Here is a 15,686-nt window from a genome sequence, read left to right as displayed (position 1 = left end):
AAAATAATCAAAATACTTTATTTTTAAGACTAGTGAATGAGTACACCTCTCAGCTATCTCAATATTGAGCCATCATATAAAAAACAATTATCAAAGGGTAACAGTTTAAAGTCTATAAAAATTCATTACAAAAAATTTTCAAATTTACATACAAATAAAAAAATTCCAACATCAAATAAAAACAATCACATATAACTTTTTAATTGGCTTCAATAACACAGTTGAAGAGAGTTTTTTGAAAATATTAATATAATACTTTGGGTTCACTGGAAAAACATTGATCATAAAAATTTAACATTTCCATTTCACTTGGGAAATAAAAAATAAATAAATTTTGATTTCCACTCTTCACAAATTCTTCATTAAAAAATTCTAATTGAAGATCTTTTCCACCTTGTGCGATTAAATAAAGTGCGATTCTTCACACAAATAAATCATCATTTCAATTAGGGGGCCGAATATATTTTTTTGAGTGGTTTTCAATTATCACAATACTTTTTAGGAAACATTTCATTTTCATGACCAATAGTTTTCCTATCATTTCTCCTCCTGAAACAAATTCTTCTACGAATTAGAGACATAAGAAAACCACAAATCGAAATTTGAAATTCTCATAAATTAAACACACATTCATTCCACCATTATTTTCCATTTAGTGGAGGGAAGCTCAGCTGCAAAAAAGTATGGATCTGACTTGTTCACTGACCACTCATAAGTGACTCGTTTCTCCTCTATGTCGATATGAATAACGACCCGTGTATCCTTCAAACATTCACAGGTGAAACATATCTAAAAAAAATTCTCATTTTATTAAATTCAATATTACTTCATTACAAGTTACATGAGCTACAATGCAGGAATTTTTAATTTTTAATTGATTTTAGGGATTCCAGCTATTTACCCATGCTCTTTAAGGTGTGCAATAAACAGAGTTGTTCACAATTGATAACAATTTACTACGGATTTTTTTTCAAAGTTTAACTAATGATTTATTTATGGTGTTATTGACAAGATCTAAATATCCAAGCACATACCTTGCAATTTTTCTTGAATTCTGGTAAGAACGTAGACTTTGTGATGCCATCCACTTTGATAGTTCCTCTTGAATCAACAATGAAGGTACCATTAGGATCTTCCATCTTAGAAAGAGTTTTTTTGTTTTCTGTCATTAATCCTATATGAGCAAGACCCTCGTCCATTTCCAAAATCTGAAATTTATTGACGAAGTGTCGGTATCAACAAAAACTTTTATAAAGCGTAAAGAGCGTTGGCAGAAATAGTATATCATGGAGAATGAACCTAAATTGAAGGAGATTAGCAGTAGACTGATGAGCTCAAATAAGAGTGAAACTTACTCTCCTTCAGGGTCAGCTCTGAATCATTTATTATCTTCTATAGCCGTATTTTATTATATTTACTCACTGTGAATTCTATTGTATATCCTACTCGATATTGACGTCCTTCAGAAATAAGCATTGGCGGTGAATCCACTAAGGGTTTTGCTATTCTGAATTGGTCGTTCATTGAATAATGACCATTCTCCTTCCAATTGTAGGACTTGATTGTTGTTTTGAACGACAAGGGGATAGACCAACGGCTTAAAGAATTACTGCCCTCGAATTTACAACTAACTCGAAATGAATAATATTGATCCACAACGACATCCTTACAAAGATAATGGGTATCCTCACCTACAATTGTTAATTGTGCAATAAGTGTTCAGGCGATGAACATACTTTCAGATAACATAATCAATATTTTTATATCTGCAGTGTAATATGAAAAATAATAATATTCATGTTAAGTAATTCACTCACCCACATAACAGTTTTCGAAGTTGGGTATATCACCAACTCCATCCCCTGAAGCTTTTTGTAAACAAAATTCTTGAACATCCACCATTTGCTCATCGCTATCTGTCATGCGCCACTCAACGAAGATACCTCCAGGTTTTTCTTTCAAATCACATAACTATAAAAGTTAATTGATTATTATTATTGTAATTGTCATCATAAAATAATATAAAGCCTTAGTTCGATTTTTCGATTGGTTTCAGACCGGTTCAAAACAGTTGCACATTTATTTATTCATAGTGAGCTCTTAGCTGTCCACAACATCACTTTGAACAGATTCTGAACTGCTCTGAGTGCGAACCAAAACAAAGCTAATATTACACCTAAGCATTAAGCTCAAGCACAGAATATCAAAATTCCACAGCCTACTTGACAAGAAATTAAATTTAACGCACATTGTATGCACAAGAATTTACAAATCCTAAATGTATTAAGGTGCAATATAATCATAACTATTATGTAAATGGAAGAATGAACTTTTGATAATCGACTCACTTGAACTGGACCCAGAGTAGCAATGTTACCATAATTAGAGATTACTTCCTCCAAAATGCTGAGGCAATCATCATCTGCTTCAAAACTTATATAAGAAACTTTTGTAGTGGTTTTCAATATAGGATTTCTATCTAACTCTTTAGATTGTCTAGAGAATTCCTCAACATCCCTTATATTACTAGGAGTTGCTCTGTCAAGGATACTTTCACCTAATTTTAAGAATTTCTCGACATTTCGAATTTTTTCTTTCATGCTGCTACAGCTGACGTATAGAGGTGTTGTACCTTCTTCTCTGGCCTACAATACAAGTAGGGAAATATTATAAAGGTTCTGTTGAATTATGAACTGAAAAGACAATTAGTATATAACAACAATACTACATCAGCTCTAATAACAAAAAAAGTGAGCTTGATTAGCTTTAAACTAAATTAGAATATGAACATTTCCTGTATCAGATCTCCAAAAAGTAGTGAATGCTTTTTTTTGTATACGCACTTTCTGAATTTTCTCCAGCAAAGTACATTTCCTCTCTGTCAGTAGGTTATTAATACGTTCTTGCAGGGTGGCGAAGCGTCTTATGACCATAGCTTCGGCAGTATCTGCCGTTTCATTTACTTGTTTTAATCCTTTGCTGAATTCAATTTCCAGTGGTCTTACTTTCACAAGATAGGCTTCAGCCAACTGGCATGCTTCCTTGATTCTTTCACGATCCATGGTTAAAACTTGAATTCAGAATGGTGAATAAACGCCACTCGCAATTGATTCAACATGCACCTTAAAAAAAGCTGCCTAAAAAATGTTATAACGAAGATAAGAAAAAAAAACTTCGAAACCGAAATCGGCAACATTCAAATGTAAACAAGCCGTAGGTCAAATAGTCGGCAAAAGATAATAATTGAGTTATTTGAACTACTAGTATTATCATTGAGTGTTAACCTCAAAGAAAGTTCAACAGTATGCTGCTGTTAAGTTTCACCAAAACCATTGGTTGGACTCTGCACCGATAGATGTCCAATCGCCATAAATGAATTTGAAATTTTCTGAATTCGAGCGGCGGTGCCATTAAATGAGATGAGAAAGGAAAACTTATTTTAGTTATTTTGGCTTGGAACTATGATCATTTCAACGACACTTATAAATGAGAAAATAAATACCTCCATGTAATCCTACAAATTATTTCAACTTCATGACGCTGAACCAGAGGAAGAGTTTTTCAAATCCTAATAATTAATTTCATATAAAGTTTGAGATCAATTTCTTAAAAACTATAACATCCCTCCGAACCAAATCTTTATATAACAAAATATATAGAAGATCAACTAGATTATTAATGAAAGCGATTAATGATTGAGATATTTCAACGTTAATGTTCGAGATCATTAATAGCTCAATCAATAAACGAGTTGATTACAAGATTTTTCAGTCGACCACATTTTGAATTGAATGTGAATTCTTGATTGAAAAATTTTCTATCGAGACCTAGTCAAATTTGACACCTTATAAATTTTCTATGTGTCAATCGGAATATTGAAAAAAAAAAACAAAAAAAAACGAGAGGGGTATCCTCTCCTTCTCTTGTCACTAAATAATTTTGAAATTTGTAACCTATCTCAAAAAAGAATCGGTCACCAAATGAATGCCTTCGAAAGCACCCTGAAATTTATATATCTACAACTCTTTACCAAGTATTCTATAGTTTCTTCTATAATAATGAAAGAATAATAAACAAATCAGACACACTCAAAGTTCAATCAGACCATACCTTTTCTAATATAATCATTATCTTGAAAATGAAGAGAACAAACAAACATATTGTCAGTAACAGGTTTTCCCATCATTAATTTGTTTATCCAGGCTTTTCTTCGATCGATTTTTTCGAGTACACCAAAGACATTAGTGATGTAAACCGTTGATGCACCTTTCTTAGGGAATCTATGAAAATGTATAGCCCTGTTTTTACTTTTTTTGGAAGTACAATTGAACACACAACAGTTACAATTATGCACTGTTTTTTTAAAATTACTAGGCCCTTGTTCACTCATGATAACTTCTCCAACTTATTAATAATAGTTTGTTAAACAACGTGAGATAACAGAAAACATAAGATACACAACACTTGTTTTGACTGTGCAGTACTGACAAAGTAGTTTCGTAATTCACTCGGCAGAGGGCGTCTAGATTTTTGGATTCGCCAATTGATATTTATGCGGCCGATGGAGCAATTCCATAGAGGGCATATCGAGTTGTGACATTTTGAGTAAATCACATTGATATCGTTCCCTACAATATCTGTTAAAGAATGTGTGGAGCTGGTGAAAGCTGGACTTGTGGTACGTACGTAGATACATTGATTACTCACTAACCATCATAAATTTTCTGCAACCTCCACAATTCATCTCTTATCAATTCACCCGCTAGGTACTACGAAAAAAGTTTTAATTCTGAACTTTTTCTCAAAAAAATTGATTATGTACATTTCTCATTTAAAGTAAAAACATCGAATTTTCCATTGCAGTTGTTCCTCTTTGTGAACAACTTTTTAGTTTTTTCTGCAGCATTAAATTAAGTTCGGGGGCGATTTATTTATTGTCATTGCGAAGACAAGTCGCATTGAAAATTGCAGAAGACTAACCGCGGGTTTCACAGAACTTTCATTGCCCGATCAACGACATGACAGTCACTCGATTTCCAAAACGAAATCATCAAGAACTTCGCATTTCTCAATACTTCGAAGGAGTATCAATTGAGAATCATTGAAAATTGTATGTATTGTATAATGATGGATCATAATTTGATGCGAGAGGGACAGTCTGGATGCTCATGACTGAAGTATCGATTGAAAACAAATTGACGTTTATTCGTCAATCAAGCGTTGATTCCCCGATCAAGCTTTGTGAAACCGGGGGTTAGAGTCATCTTGAAATAACTGTCATTTACAAACATTACAACGAAAGCGCTGGCGGGCCACACACAAAAAAATCCAAATGTATAATAATTCCTACTTGCTAAGTCGGAATTCTGAGTTACAAGTCAGAATTCTGAGTTACAAGTCGGAATTCTGAGTTACGAGTCGGAATTCCGGATTGCAAGTCAGAATTCTTAGTTACAAGTCGGAATTCTGAGATACAAGTCGGAATTCTGAAATACAAGTCGAAATTCCGACTTGCAAGTCGATTTCTGAGTTACAAGTCGGAATTCTGAGATAAAAATCAGAATTCCGACTTGCAAGTCGGAATTCTGGGATACAAGTCAGAATTCTGAGATGCAAGACAGTAGTTGTGCTGGAATTGGTCGAATGACATTTGCTTTGTTGCATTCGATTGTTGCCGAATCATGTGAGCAAAATGCCCTTTGTAGAGCAGATTTGTCCCATTTAAGGCATGTATAGCCACATTTGGACCCTTATCCTACGCCTACCCTATCTATTTTCTTTTAAAAGTTTTAACGTTATTGATTCCGACAAGCTCACAGAGCTTCTGAGGGGTTCGTCGTTACCTACGGGGAATCAGGATAATATGATAATATATAAATATATCTGTAGTATCCATATATGCTCGTAGGGTGACAATAAGTCGATCGCTTCTTCGTGTTTTGACACGATTTCCGAAGGCCTCTCGCGAGCACTTTATAGGGATTACTAAGGACTAACGGCCAGTTTCATAATCAAACTTGAAGCCTCTTCAATTTTAAAGCTTTTGTTTAACCCTACCGAAACTGACACTAAACATAAAGTGACTTTGAACTTGATTATGAAACTGGATGTAGGAATTTCGATAAAGTGCTCGAATCACTGAGAAGTGAGGAAGATTTTGAAAATTTCCCAGGAGCATAATTCTCGGAAGTACAAAAATACTCCAAGTGCTTTCACAAGCACTGAGCTTGCGGGACAGCTCAGCTTGGTGCAACCGAAGAGAAAATTAGAATATATCATTTCATTCATCCAGAATTCCTCCAAGAAGCCAAAAACACATTCACGGATCAAATGCAAAAAAACAAAAGTCATTAGACCTACTTTAGCCCTCCTCCTGCCTTGCATCTCAAAATTCCGACTCACAAGTCGGAATTCCGACTTGTATCTCAGAATTCAAACTTGTATCTTAGAATTCCGACTTGTATCTCAGAATTCCGACCTGTATCTCAGAAATCCGACTTGTATCTCAGAATTCCGACTTGTATCTCAGAATTCCGACTTGTATCTCAGAATTCCGACCTGTATCTCAGAAATCCGACTTGTATCTCAGAATTCCGACTTGTATCTCAGAATTCCGACTCGAATCTCAGAATTCCGACTTTGCATGTCGGAATTCTGACTTGTATCTCAGAATTCCGACCTGTATCTCAGAAATCCGACTTGTATCTCAGAATTCCTACTTATATCTCAGAATTCCGACTCGAATCTCAGAATTCCGACTTTGCATGTCGGAATTCTGACTTGTATCTCAGAATTCCGACTTGTATCTCAGAATTCCGACCTGTATCTCAGAAATCCGACTTGTATCTCAGAATTCCGACTTGTATCTCAGAATTCCGACTCGAATCTCAGAATTCCGACTCTGCATGTCGGAATTCTGACTTGTATCTCAGAATTCTGACTTGTATCTCAGAATTCTGACTTGTATCTCAGAATTCTGACTTGTATCTCAGAATTCAGAGTTGCAAGTCAGAATTCTGACTTGCATCTCAGAATTCCGGCTTGCAAGTCGGAATTGTACATTTGGAATTTTTTTTTGTGTGGCACTTCAGCGCTTTCGTAATGTTAAGTTAAGTTTTCTTGATTTTGTCGGGACATTTTTCCGAATTATTTGCGTTTAAACTTTCTGCACAGTATGAGGAAGATTTTGAGGAGAAAATGAATAAAATCGGTTCAGCCGTTTTCACGCAATGCGATGACAACGTGAAACAGTACCTTCATACTTTGTAGTATCGACCGTCGAAATATTCTTTTGTACTTTGAGTTTTCTGGTGTTAAGTCAACCTTTTTTTGGAAAAATCAGAGGCCTATCAATGAAGTCACTATCCCACGATCCATATGAATGGAATTTTGATCAGACGGAAAAGTTTGTTCGAGAAATTCCTTGCTTGCTGCTTGCCGATTATCATATCAACGAGTGTACACAGACTAATCAACAACGGTTATTTTTAAGCGCTCCTAACATCATTAACTCTCCGTAGAAACTCGATTCTATCCAACATCCTATTCCATTCGAAAACGAAAAATTCCCACGTTGCACGGAACGGAACTGTAAAATTATCTCGATTCATCACCGTCATTCGACTCCAATCAAAATATAAACAACCAGAAAATGCAGTCCGAACGGAGGCCATCCCTCGCAACTTCCACCAGCAGACAAGTTGGCTCTGCGTTTACCCCCACCCTCGGAGCGAACAAGTTGCCGTCGTGTAGCGCGTGGAAAGCTCGCTTCTCCGACCTACGGAATCCAAGTGGCGCTTTTCGAGCGATCCGAGCTGAGCTTTAGTCAAGTCCGCGAGCTCGAGCCGTGCAGAAAGGGACCGAGGCGAGCATCTAGCGCGCTTTTTCAACCCCGATCGTTGCGATCCGATCGCCGATTGCTAGATTTCCAATTTTCCTCCTCGTTTTCCACGCATAGGTGAAGTTTGTGAACGTCCTCTGTGTTTGGTTTGTTCGTTTCGAAGGATCGAGGTTTCTTTGTGTATTTTTATTTTCGGTTTCGTTTTGGATAACATGACTTCGAGCTATACGTGAGGTGAGAGGGGGGTTCTTTCTACCTGTAGATTTAGAAGGTTTACTGAGGAAATTTTGATGCCGAATTGTGTATCTACAAGACTCCTTTCGATGTGGTGAATTTGGTTTTCCCGAATTTTTGGTGGAAATTTTCCATTTTCCTCGACATTTCCCAGAGCATATCTCAATCTTAAAAAAAATTTGTTCAGTTGATGCCTCGCCTCGATCAGTGCTCTTAGCACATCAGTCAACTTTCACAATAAATGACATTTAGATTTGTGCGAGGATTTGTGCAACAGACTAACAAACCTGACACCACAGAACCTGGTTTTTGTTTGTCTAAATTATTATAAAAATCATCTCAGTAATCTCTATTCGTTCATCTTTCGTCCAATGATGACAAATTATCAACAAGAACAAACTCGAGTGAATGACAAGAACAGAAATGACAATAATCAAAGAAAAAAATAAAACAAACAGACTAATACTTACAACTTACAAACCAGTAGAAAACACAAACCCTGTGAGAGATAGAGATTGAGTTGCGAGATGGTGTGAAGAGTATTTGAAAGATCGACGAGTAACAATTGAGAGACCAACTTACCATGAATAGACTCTTAACTCGATTATCATTACAGACAACAAACGAAGTCATCGAGTTCTAATCTGATGTTGATTAAACTGAGTATGACCATCATAAGAAAGAAATATTTTTCTCTTTTCTATTGAAACACATCTGATTAGGAGCTTTTTCAAAGTGAAGATAAAGACACCGTGGCAGACAGCCCTTAGCATTTTCACTATCAGAATTTATGAAACATGGAGCGAAGGAATGAAAAAAATTCTTTCACAAGCACTACTTATACCAGCTTTGATCGCCAACAAAAAAAAACCAATCGATAGAAATTTCTTTGGACAGTTTTGAAAGTGTCTACACTGCTCTTTCTTATTTTAAAAGCATAGATTTGTCTTTTCGACCATTAAAAAAAAAGAAAAACAAAAACGTACTAACAGACTACCAGCAGCCAGTATTCTATCATACTTGTAGACAATTCAATGTTTGAAGTAACGAGCCCGTTATGCAATTATCATTATCAATTTTCGCTCGAATTTTCGTTAACGAGAAAGAGAAGATGCCCGAGAACGAGAACTGACAACTTGGCCTTTAATCGCCTTTAATCAACAAAAATTCTGTAAATTTCGGATAGGTACATCTCATTTTTTGAAAATCATCCTTCTTGGAGCTCCATTGAAGTCTGCTCCCAAAATAAATTTGATTAAACCTCGAATTGCATAGCAAGACAAAATCAGCACAATAACTGAATAGAATTCTGGAAAAAACAGTATTTAGTCGGATATTTTCTGGAAGAAATATTGAACGTCTAACTTCAGAACTCATTCCACTGCCGTTGAAAGAAAAAAAATTCTCTAAAAAATGGGAAAAAAATTAAAACTCCTAGGTCATTCATAAAAGCTCTTGTTGAAAAAAAAATATTTTGAAATTACACAAGCATTCCAGAGTGACGAAAAAAGAATCGTATCTAACTGGACCGAAACTAACAAGGATTCACGATGTCCACATAAAGAGTTGAATAGATGTTAAACCTGAATGTCAAAAGTTCAAATATTCACTTAACTCTCTTTCGCGTGGTCTGCATCTGCTCGTAAAAATTCATTTAACGAGATTTTTTTATGTGAGCAGATCTTCAGAGGAGGTATCATAAAATTTATAACTTCAACTGTAGTTACAAAAATCCTCCAACATCTATTTTCAATTTTTCTTTGATTTATAATGTGTAATTAAATCGTTTCTTTGATTGGGATGCACTTAACATGTGTGGGCACCGTTTTCTTTGATATACGGCTATAAAATCGTCCCAGCAAATATTGTTTTTCTTGATACTTAGACTAACGCTTTGAGCTGATTCCATTTTTTCTGTGAATTTTTGTGTTTAGTTATTCCGCAAGAATTTTGAGAAGTTGAGAAGCCATCGGTGAGTTCAGTACGTGGATGGGTGGCTGCTCTGGTTAGGAATTTCTACGAGCCTGCGAAAGCTCCTGACTCATGTCATTGCTAAACCTTTTTTTTTCAAAAATATTTTTGTAAAGAGCTTCCTCCAGAATTTTTCCTAATTTATGTGAAATCCTGATTCTTTGCATCTTTCCTTCATGATGTTAGTTTGGAATTCCTCGAATCTTTTCGCTCTATTCAGGTACCTCCCTCGGGTTTGATGAATGAGCTCCGAAAAGTGTCATTCTTGAGCACCCAATTAGGGGAACACAAAAACATAATGTTCGCTGCCGTTTGTTTCAGACACTCCCTTGATGGAAATTCCCATACATTCTTGCTATAATGACGGAGATTCTGTTATCTCCGAATGTCACATTTTGAGAGTAGGTCTGAATAACTTACCCTAAACTTTGAGTTTTGTTCTTGGGTTTGTTCGAGGTTTTGTTCTTATCGGGGTAGGTTAAAAAGTGTCCAATTTTGAAGCACGTTTTTTGATTCTCTCACTGTAACTGTCTGGCAACCCATTCGTGTATAATTTCCCAAAATAATGCTCAAGCACTCAGGGGGTTAGAGAATTTTTAAAATTATAAACCATGCTACTTCAATTAAAATTTAACGACTACACCACGGAAATAAATAATTGAAATTAAGGTCCTGATAACCCTTGAAGTACTTGCCTGCCATTTGGTGTAACAAGGTTATTTCAAGGCTACTGCCCCTTGAAATGGTGCTCGAATAAAAAGAAATAATATAGTTGTCTGCTATTTATAGAACCAAGATCGATATTTATTATTCCGAGTATCATACATTTTTTATGTTATATTCGTCATAATATAATCTAAAAACTGAATTTAATCCAGGAAAATTGTCTACTCCATGCATTTTTTAAGAGCGATTGCTTGAATTTAATATTGTTAGGAACCAGTATCACGATATCCTGTTGAAATATTAATGCCCTATGATTCTGATGATAAACCCTCAACACTCATAAAGTGGATCAGTCGATCCATAACGTAATTTAGTCAGATTCAATAGGGCATTTCGGATCAGTTGACTTTGACAGTATCGCCTTTTTACCTGCAAAGAACACAAGCTTGAATGCGACTTTGGTGTTTTCGTGATTTCTGACGTTTCAAAAACGAATTGAGCTATCAAAAATTAGTTAAAAAAGCAACACCTTAAATTTGTTTTATAATAAACTTCTTTCTTTATAAACCATTGAAAAATTGATTTTTGATAGCTTGATTGATTTTGAACAAATAGGGTGTCTTGTAATTTCTTGCCAAAAGTAACGGTTTTTGAGAAAGGAATTCTTTATCAACAGTTTCACAGCGTGAGTCGTATGAGGCTACAGTTATCTTGAACTTAAGTTTATACAGTTGGCGGATATCATGCTGATATTAGAGGAGAACAACACCAAATTTTGCCTTCTGGCCCCCCACGTGTGAACGTGTACTTAATTTCATTTTTGTCAGTTCTCTGGTTTCTAAGAAAAAAATTTAAAATTGCTCGCAAAAAATTATACAAGAGACACTATTTTTTGACAAAGGAATCACTACTTAGATGTTTTACCAACTATTCATTTACACCCTGTATATTATTATCTGATCGTGAGACATTCTAAAGAATGCCAATTTGGTGATTTTGAAAAAAAAATTTGGTGATTCACTTTACCTTTTTATGTGAAAATATTTTTTTCTGTACACTTTTTTGACATCTCCTGTAAAGTTTCGAGGAATAAATGAGTATGGGTATGAGTGTGAGCTGTAGAATTAATCCCAACAGTAAAATTCAGCCTTTTTCTCCCTTCGCATTATCCTTTTATCGCTATTCGGAATAACTTGAACATTTTCAATTCTTCCTGTTAAACCTAAAAGAACGGTTTTACCAGAACACGGAACCCCATTCAGAACACCTCCCTCATACCTGAAGGCTAAGTAATTCTGACGGGAAATCGTTTCCTTGCACCCCTTGCATCAAACTTGCAAATCTCTTAATAATGTCCTCATCAATCCTACTCTACGCGTACTCGGTTTCGATCCACCCCACTAAGGAGACCTGAGAAGCGATGAAAGATACATTAAAGAAACCCCTGTCGATGCCGCGGGGCCGGGAGGGGGTTGTCGGCGAAATACACATAGCCGGGGGCGGAACAATGACAAGACGTACAAGACGGGGGATGCGGGATCCCGTGTCTCAGAGTCGAAACTATTTCAACACGCCCTCGAGAAAGTGCCCGAGGACCATCGGTCTACGACTTGTGGACTTCGTTCTTTTTCTAAGATGTGGAGACACAGGATTTCGTGTTCCACGAATGGGGTGGAAAGACGAAGGAAAAAAAGGCAGAAATTTGATACTTACTACGTAGGATTTTACTCAATATCCCAATTAAAACGTGGAAAAAACGTTTCAGTTTTTACGATTATTTATCGTTGAAAGAACGGCAAATTGTCGTAATAGTTGGGGAGCCCAAGAGGGAAATTCGGGATTTATTCGAGCGTGTCAGATTAATATGAACAGACTTTGTAAAAAAAAATAGATCTGTAAATAAGGGGAATTGTCTAGGACAGCCTGTCAGAATATAGTAAAAAAAAACTATCATTGTACATACTCGAGCGTGTAAGATTAAGATATATGTGGTTAATCACATGTTGAAAAGTATATTCTCTTAATCAGACAATTTAAGCGAGACGAAAATGTGTGGGAGGGCCCCAAACTTGCAAAAAAAACGTCACGTGCACATTCTCTAGCGTGGTGGTTTTTTTTTTTTCTTATTTTGAAGCTAATAATTGAAAAATAACGGAAAAAATATAATCTGACAATGAAAATTGGCCATGAAGGTAAAAAAAAAAATTTTGAATTATCTTCTCTCCTGGGCTTCAAATTGTTATCGCATTCATTATAAACGTTGTTGAGCATAACATTTTCTACAGATTTTGACCAGAGCAATTTTTTCTACGTTCGAACGTTTTTGAGATATATGGCGATTAATGTACAGGGTCGGCAAAATTGGTGATACCTGAACTACAACTTTTTAACCCAACGAGATAGAGGAAAATGAATGTACCACTCATGTCGTATTTTTTCGAGAAACTAATAATGCCATCAACTGCATTCCTCTATCTTCTTTAGTTTTCGAGTTATAGGCCAAAATTGAAATTTGGGCGATTTCATTATCTCCGTTCCTGTTTGAGTTAGGAAGTTGAAATGAAAACATTATACAGACACTTTTTTGATAGCAATCCAGTGGCGTACTATGATTTTTTCCAATAGGTATATTTTCTGAGCTACAACATGAAGTTGTGTTTTTTCTTATGGAAACATTCGTTTAAAATGACCTAGAAAGAATCTCCATTTTTTTTCCGTTTCAGAAATATATCAAACATCATACATCGCCCTCAGATTCGTTCAGATATTATGAAAAATATAGTTTATATGTGAATTTCAAATGATTGAGTACTAAGTAGGCTGAATCACCCAATAATATTTTTCTACGCATGGTTTAATTATTATTTAGCTTTTGAATACTTGATTCAATCCTCCATGGTTTGATCTCGGTTCAAAACAACTGTCAGTTATTAGAATTCGAAGACATTATTGGCGGCATTGTGGAACTATTCGAAAATTACGAGATTTGTGATTTCTTGAAAAATAAATCTATAATTCAGCTTATATAATACTCTTCATTTTAAATTTAACATAAATACAAACTGTATTTTTCAGAATATCTGAACGAATCTGAGGGCGATGTAGATGTATATGATATAAATATTTCTGTAACGAGTATATTTCTGAAACGGAAAAAAAAATGGCGATTCTTTCTAGGTTAGGTTAGGTTAGGTTACTGATTCGTTTGTTTTTCTCCAACTTCTTCCAATTTTTTTTTATCGTCCTCTGAAACTCGTCAATAGACTCCGCCGCACCATCATCAATTTTTCAGAGCCAAACCTCGCAAAAAACCCACAAAACCCGCACGTCAATCAGAAGTTCCTCTTTCCACGTCCGGAAAGGCCGAAGAAAAAGTTGATTGAATGGGACCAACCAACCTCCGTTTCCGCGCGCGTCCCTATCCCGCGCGGAGGACCATATTTTCCGCACGGGTAGTCCGCCAAAATAGCGATTCGGTAAATAAAACGTTTCGCGTCGGCATCGGAGACGGCGGCCCGGGGGACCTGAGACGGGCGTCAAGTGGATCGAGGGGGGCATCCAGGGGGGCGGCGGCGTAGGTAGTATATTGAAATCGATGGAGTTCCGTCGGGGAACGCATCGACGTTTTATGTTTTATGCCACCTCCGGCATTCTTCGGATGTTTGCCGTTTCCTGGAGCTTCTCGGGGTCCGGCATTTTTATTGTGTTTGTTCGGCCGGGAAGCGTCGTCGTATGTTGAACCTGATAACGTTCTTGCCTCGCTTTAACATAACAAATATAATCGAGGGGAGTAGGTACGGGGCCGTGGGATTGTTTTTATTGGATTGAGTCCGTTATCTCGATGGACGTTGAGTGGACGACGGTGATCCGTCTGAAGCTTCTACATGATTAAAATCTGTCCAGTCGTTTTGGAGTTGTCTGTCAAACTGGGACGGACAAAACCTCTGAGGCATTCAAGGCCCACTCGATCTGAATTTACCTACTATAAATAGCAGATTTTTAAGTTTTTGTTCTTTAAACGATGAAGAAAATACACTGCCCTAATATTGAGATGAATAATTTGCGCACATTTAGTACTTAATATATGTACTGATGTATTAAGAGGCGTCTACATACGGTTAACCTAACAGTAAGCAAGACTGCTTGAGAGCGATAACGTAGTAGTGAAATTAACAAAATTAAGATGATCCTGGAGGAGATTGCAGCCTTCAAAAAAGTTGCTTCTGTTGCAAACGCTTTGAAATCAAGGTTTTATATCAGGTGGGATCTTCTCAAGCTCTTATTAGTGCTCTCAATCTATTTGGCCTTGTTTCAATGAGGTTTTCAGTGAAACTTTGAGGAACGTTCTGCCAAATGTCCGTCAGAGCATTGGCGAACAGTTGTTAAGTCTGCGGTGGGTCATATTAGCGGTGTTATTGCTGTGAAATTGCAGACCAAGCATGTTCAATACGATTTTGGTCTGGCCAGGCAGAGGGCCAATAGATTCTCGGTTGATGTCAATCATTTCAACTCGGTGTGGACGAGCGTTATCGTCAAAAAACATGAAATTGTCGTCTAAGGCTGCCGCAAAGGGAACCAAAAAAGGGTTCTACAATCAAATCACGATAACTTACCGTTATCACGGTTGCGTTAATGAGGATGATAAGATCTGTGCGTCCATTGAAACAAATGCCTTCTGAAACGCTCACTGAACCACCTCCGAAAAGAGTTATTGGCGTCATGAAATGTTCTTCACACTTGTGACACCGTTCTCGCCACACCAACATTTTCCAATTTTTTTAAATAAGCTATTGAGTGTCATGAGGACATATTTTCTGAGTGTGTAATTCGCAAAACTAATCCTCTTCATATGGGCTATGTACTAACTTTCTTTGAGTCACATTAAACCCACATGTTGATAGGAAATCTTCCACTTTCCAACTACTTATTATCGTTACAGTAATCCTCTAAGAATCAAGAAGGTCAAAAAAGAACG

At 36.4% G+C, this 15,686-nt stretch overlaps 2 protein-coding genes across 3 annotated transcripts in view; one reads left to right on the top strand and one right to left on the bottom strand.

The window, feature by feature from the left end:
* Window positions 1–4: 4 nt before the first annotated feature.
* LOC123319132 (cytokine receptor-like factor 3) lies at window positions 5–3,160 on the bottom strand. The gene is made up of 6 exons (XM_044905984.1): window positions 2,844–3,160; window positions 2,349–2,645; window positions 1,818–1,971; window positions 1,423–1,691; window positions 1,035–1,208; window positions 5–789 (listed from the first exon to the last, which is right to left on the bottom strand). The coding sequence occupies exons 1-6, from the start codon at window positions 3,060–3,062 to the stop codon at window positions 631–633; spliced, it is 1,272 nt and encodes a 423-aa protein (XP_044761919.1). The 5' UTR covers window positions 3,063–3,160; the 3' UTR covers window positions 5–630.
* Window positions 3,161–7,824: 4,664 nt separating this feature from the next.
* The window catches only part of LOC123318573 (protein slit), a 305,431-nt gene continuing 297,569 nt past the window's right edge, over window positions 7,825–15,686 (top strand). For both annotated transcript variants that reach the window (XM_044905245.1, XM_044905244.1), the window contains exon 1: window positions 7,825–8,074. The gene's annotated coding sequence lies outside the window, so the exon portion shown is untranslated. The remainder of the gene's footprint in view (window positions 8,075–15,686) is intronic.

The sequence above is a fragment of the Coccinella septempunctata genome, chromosome 8 (assembly GCF_907165205.1).
Source record: "Coccinella septempunctata chromosome 8, icCocSept1.1, whole genome shotgun sequence".
Taxonomy (NCBI): domain Eukaryota; kingdom Metazoa; phylum Arthropoda; class Insecta; order Coleoptera; family Coccinellidae; genus Coccinella; species Coccinella septempunctata.
The sequence above is the reverse complement of the archived record's forward strand: the minus strand, read 5'-3'. Positions and strand labels throughout refer to the sequence as shown.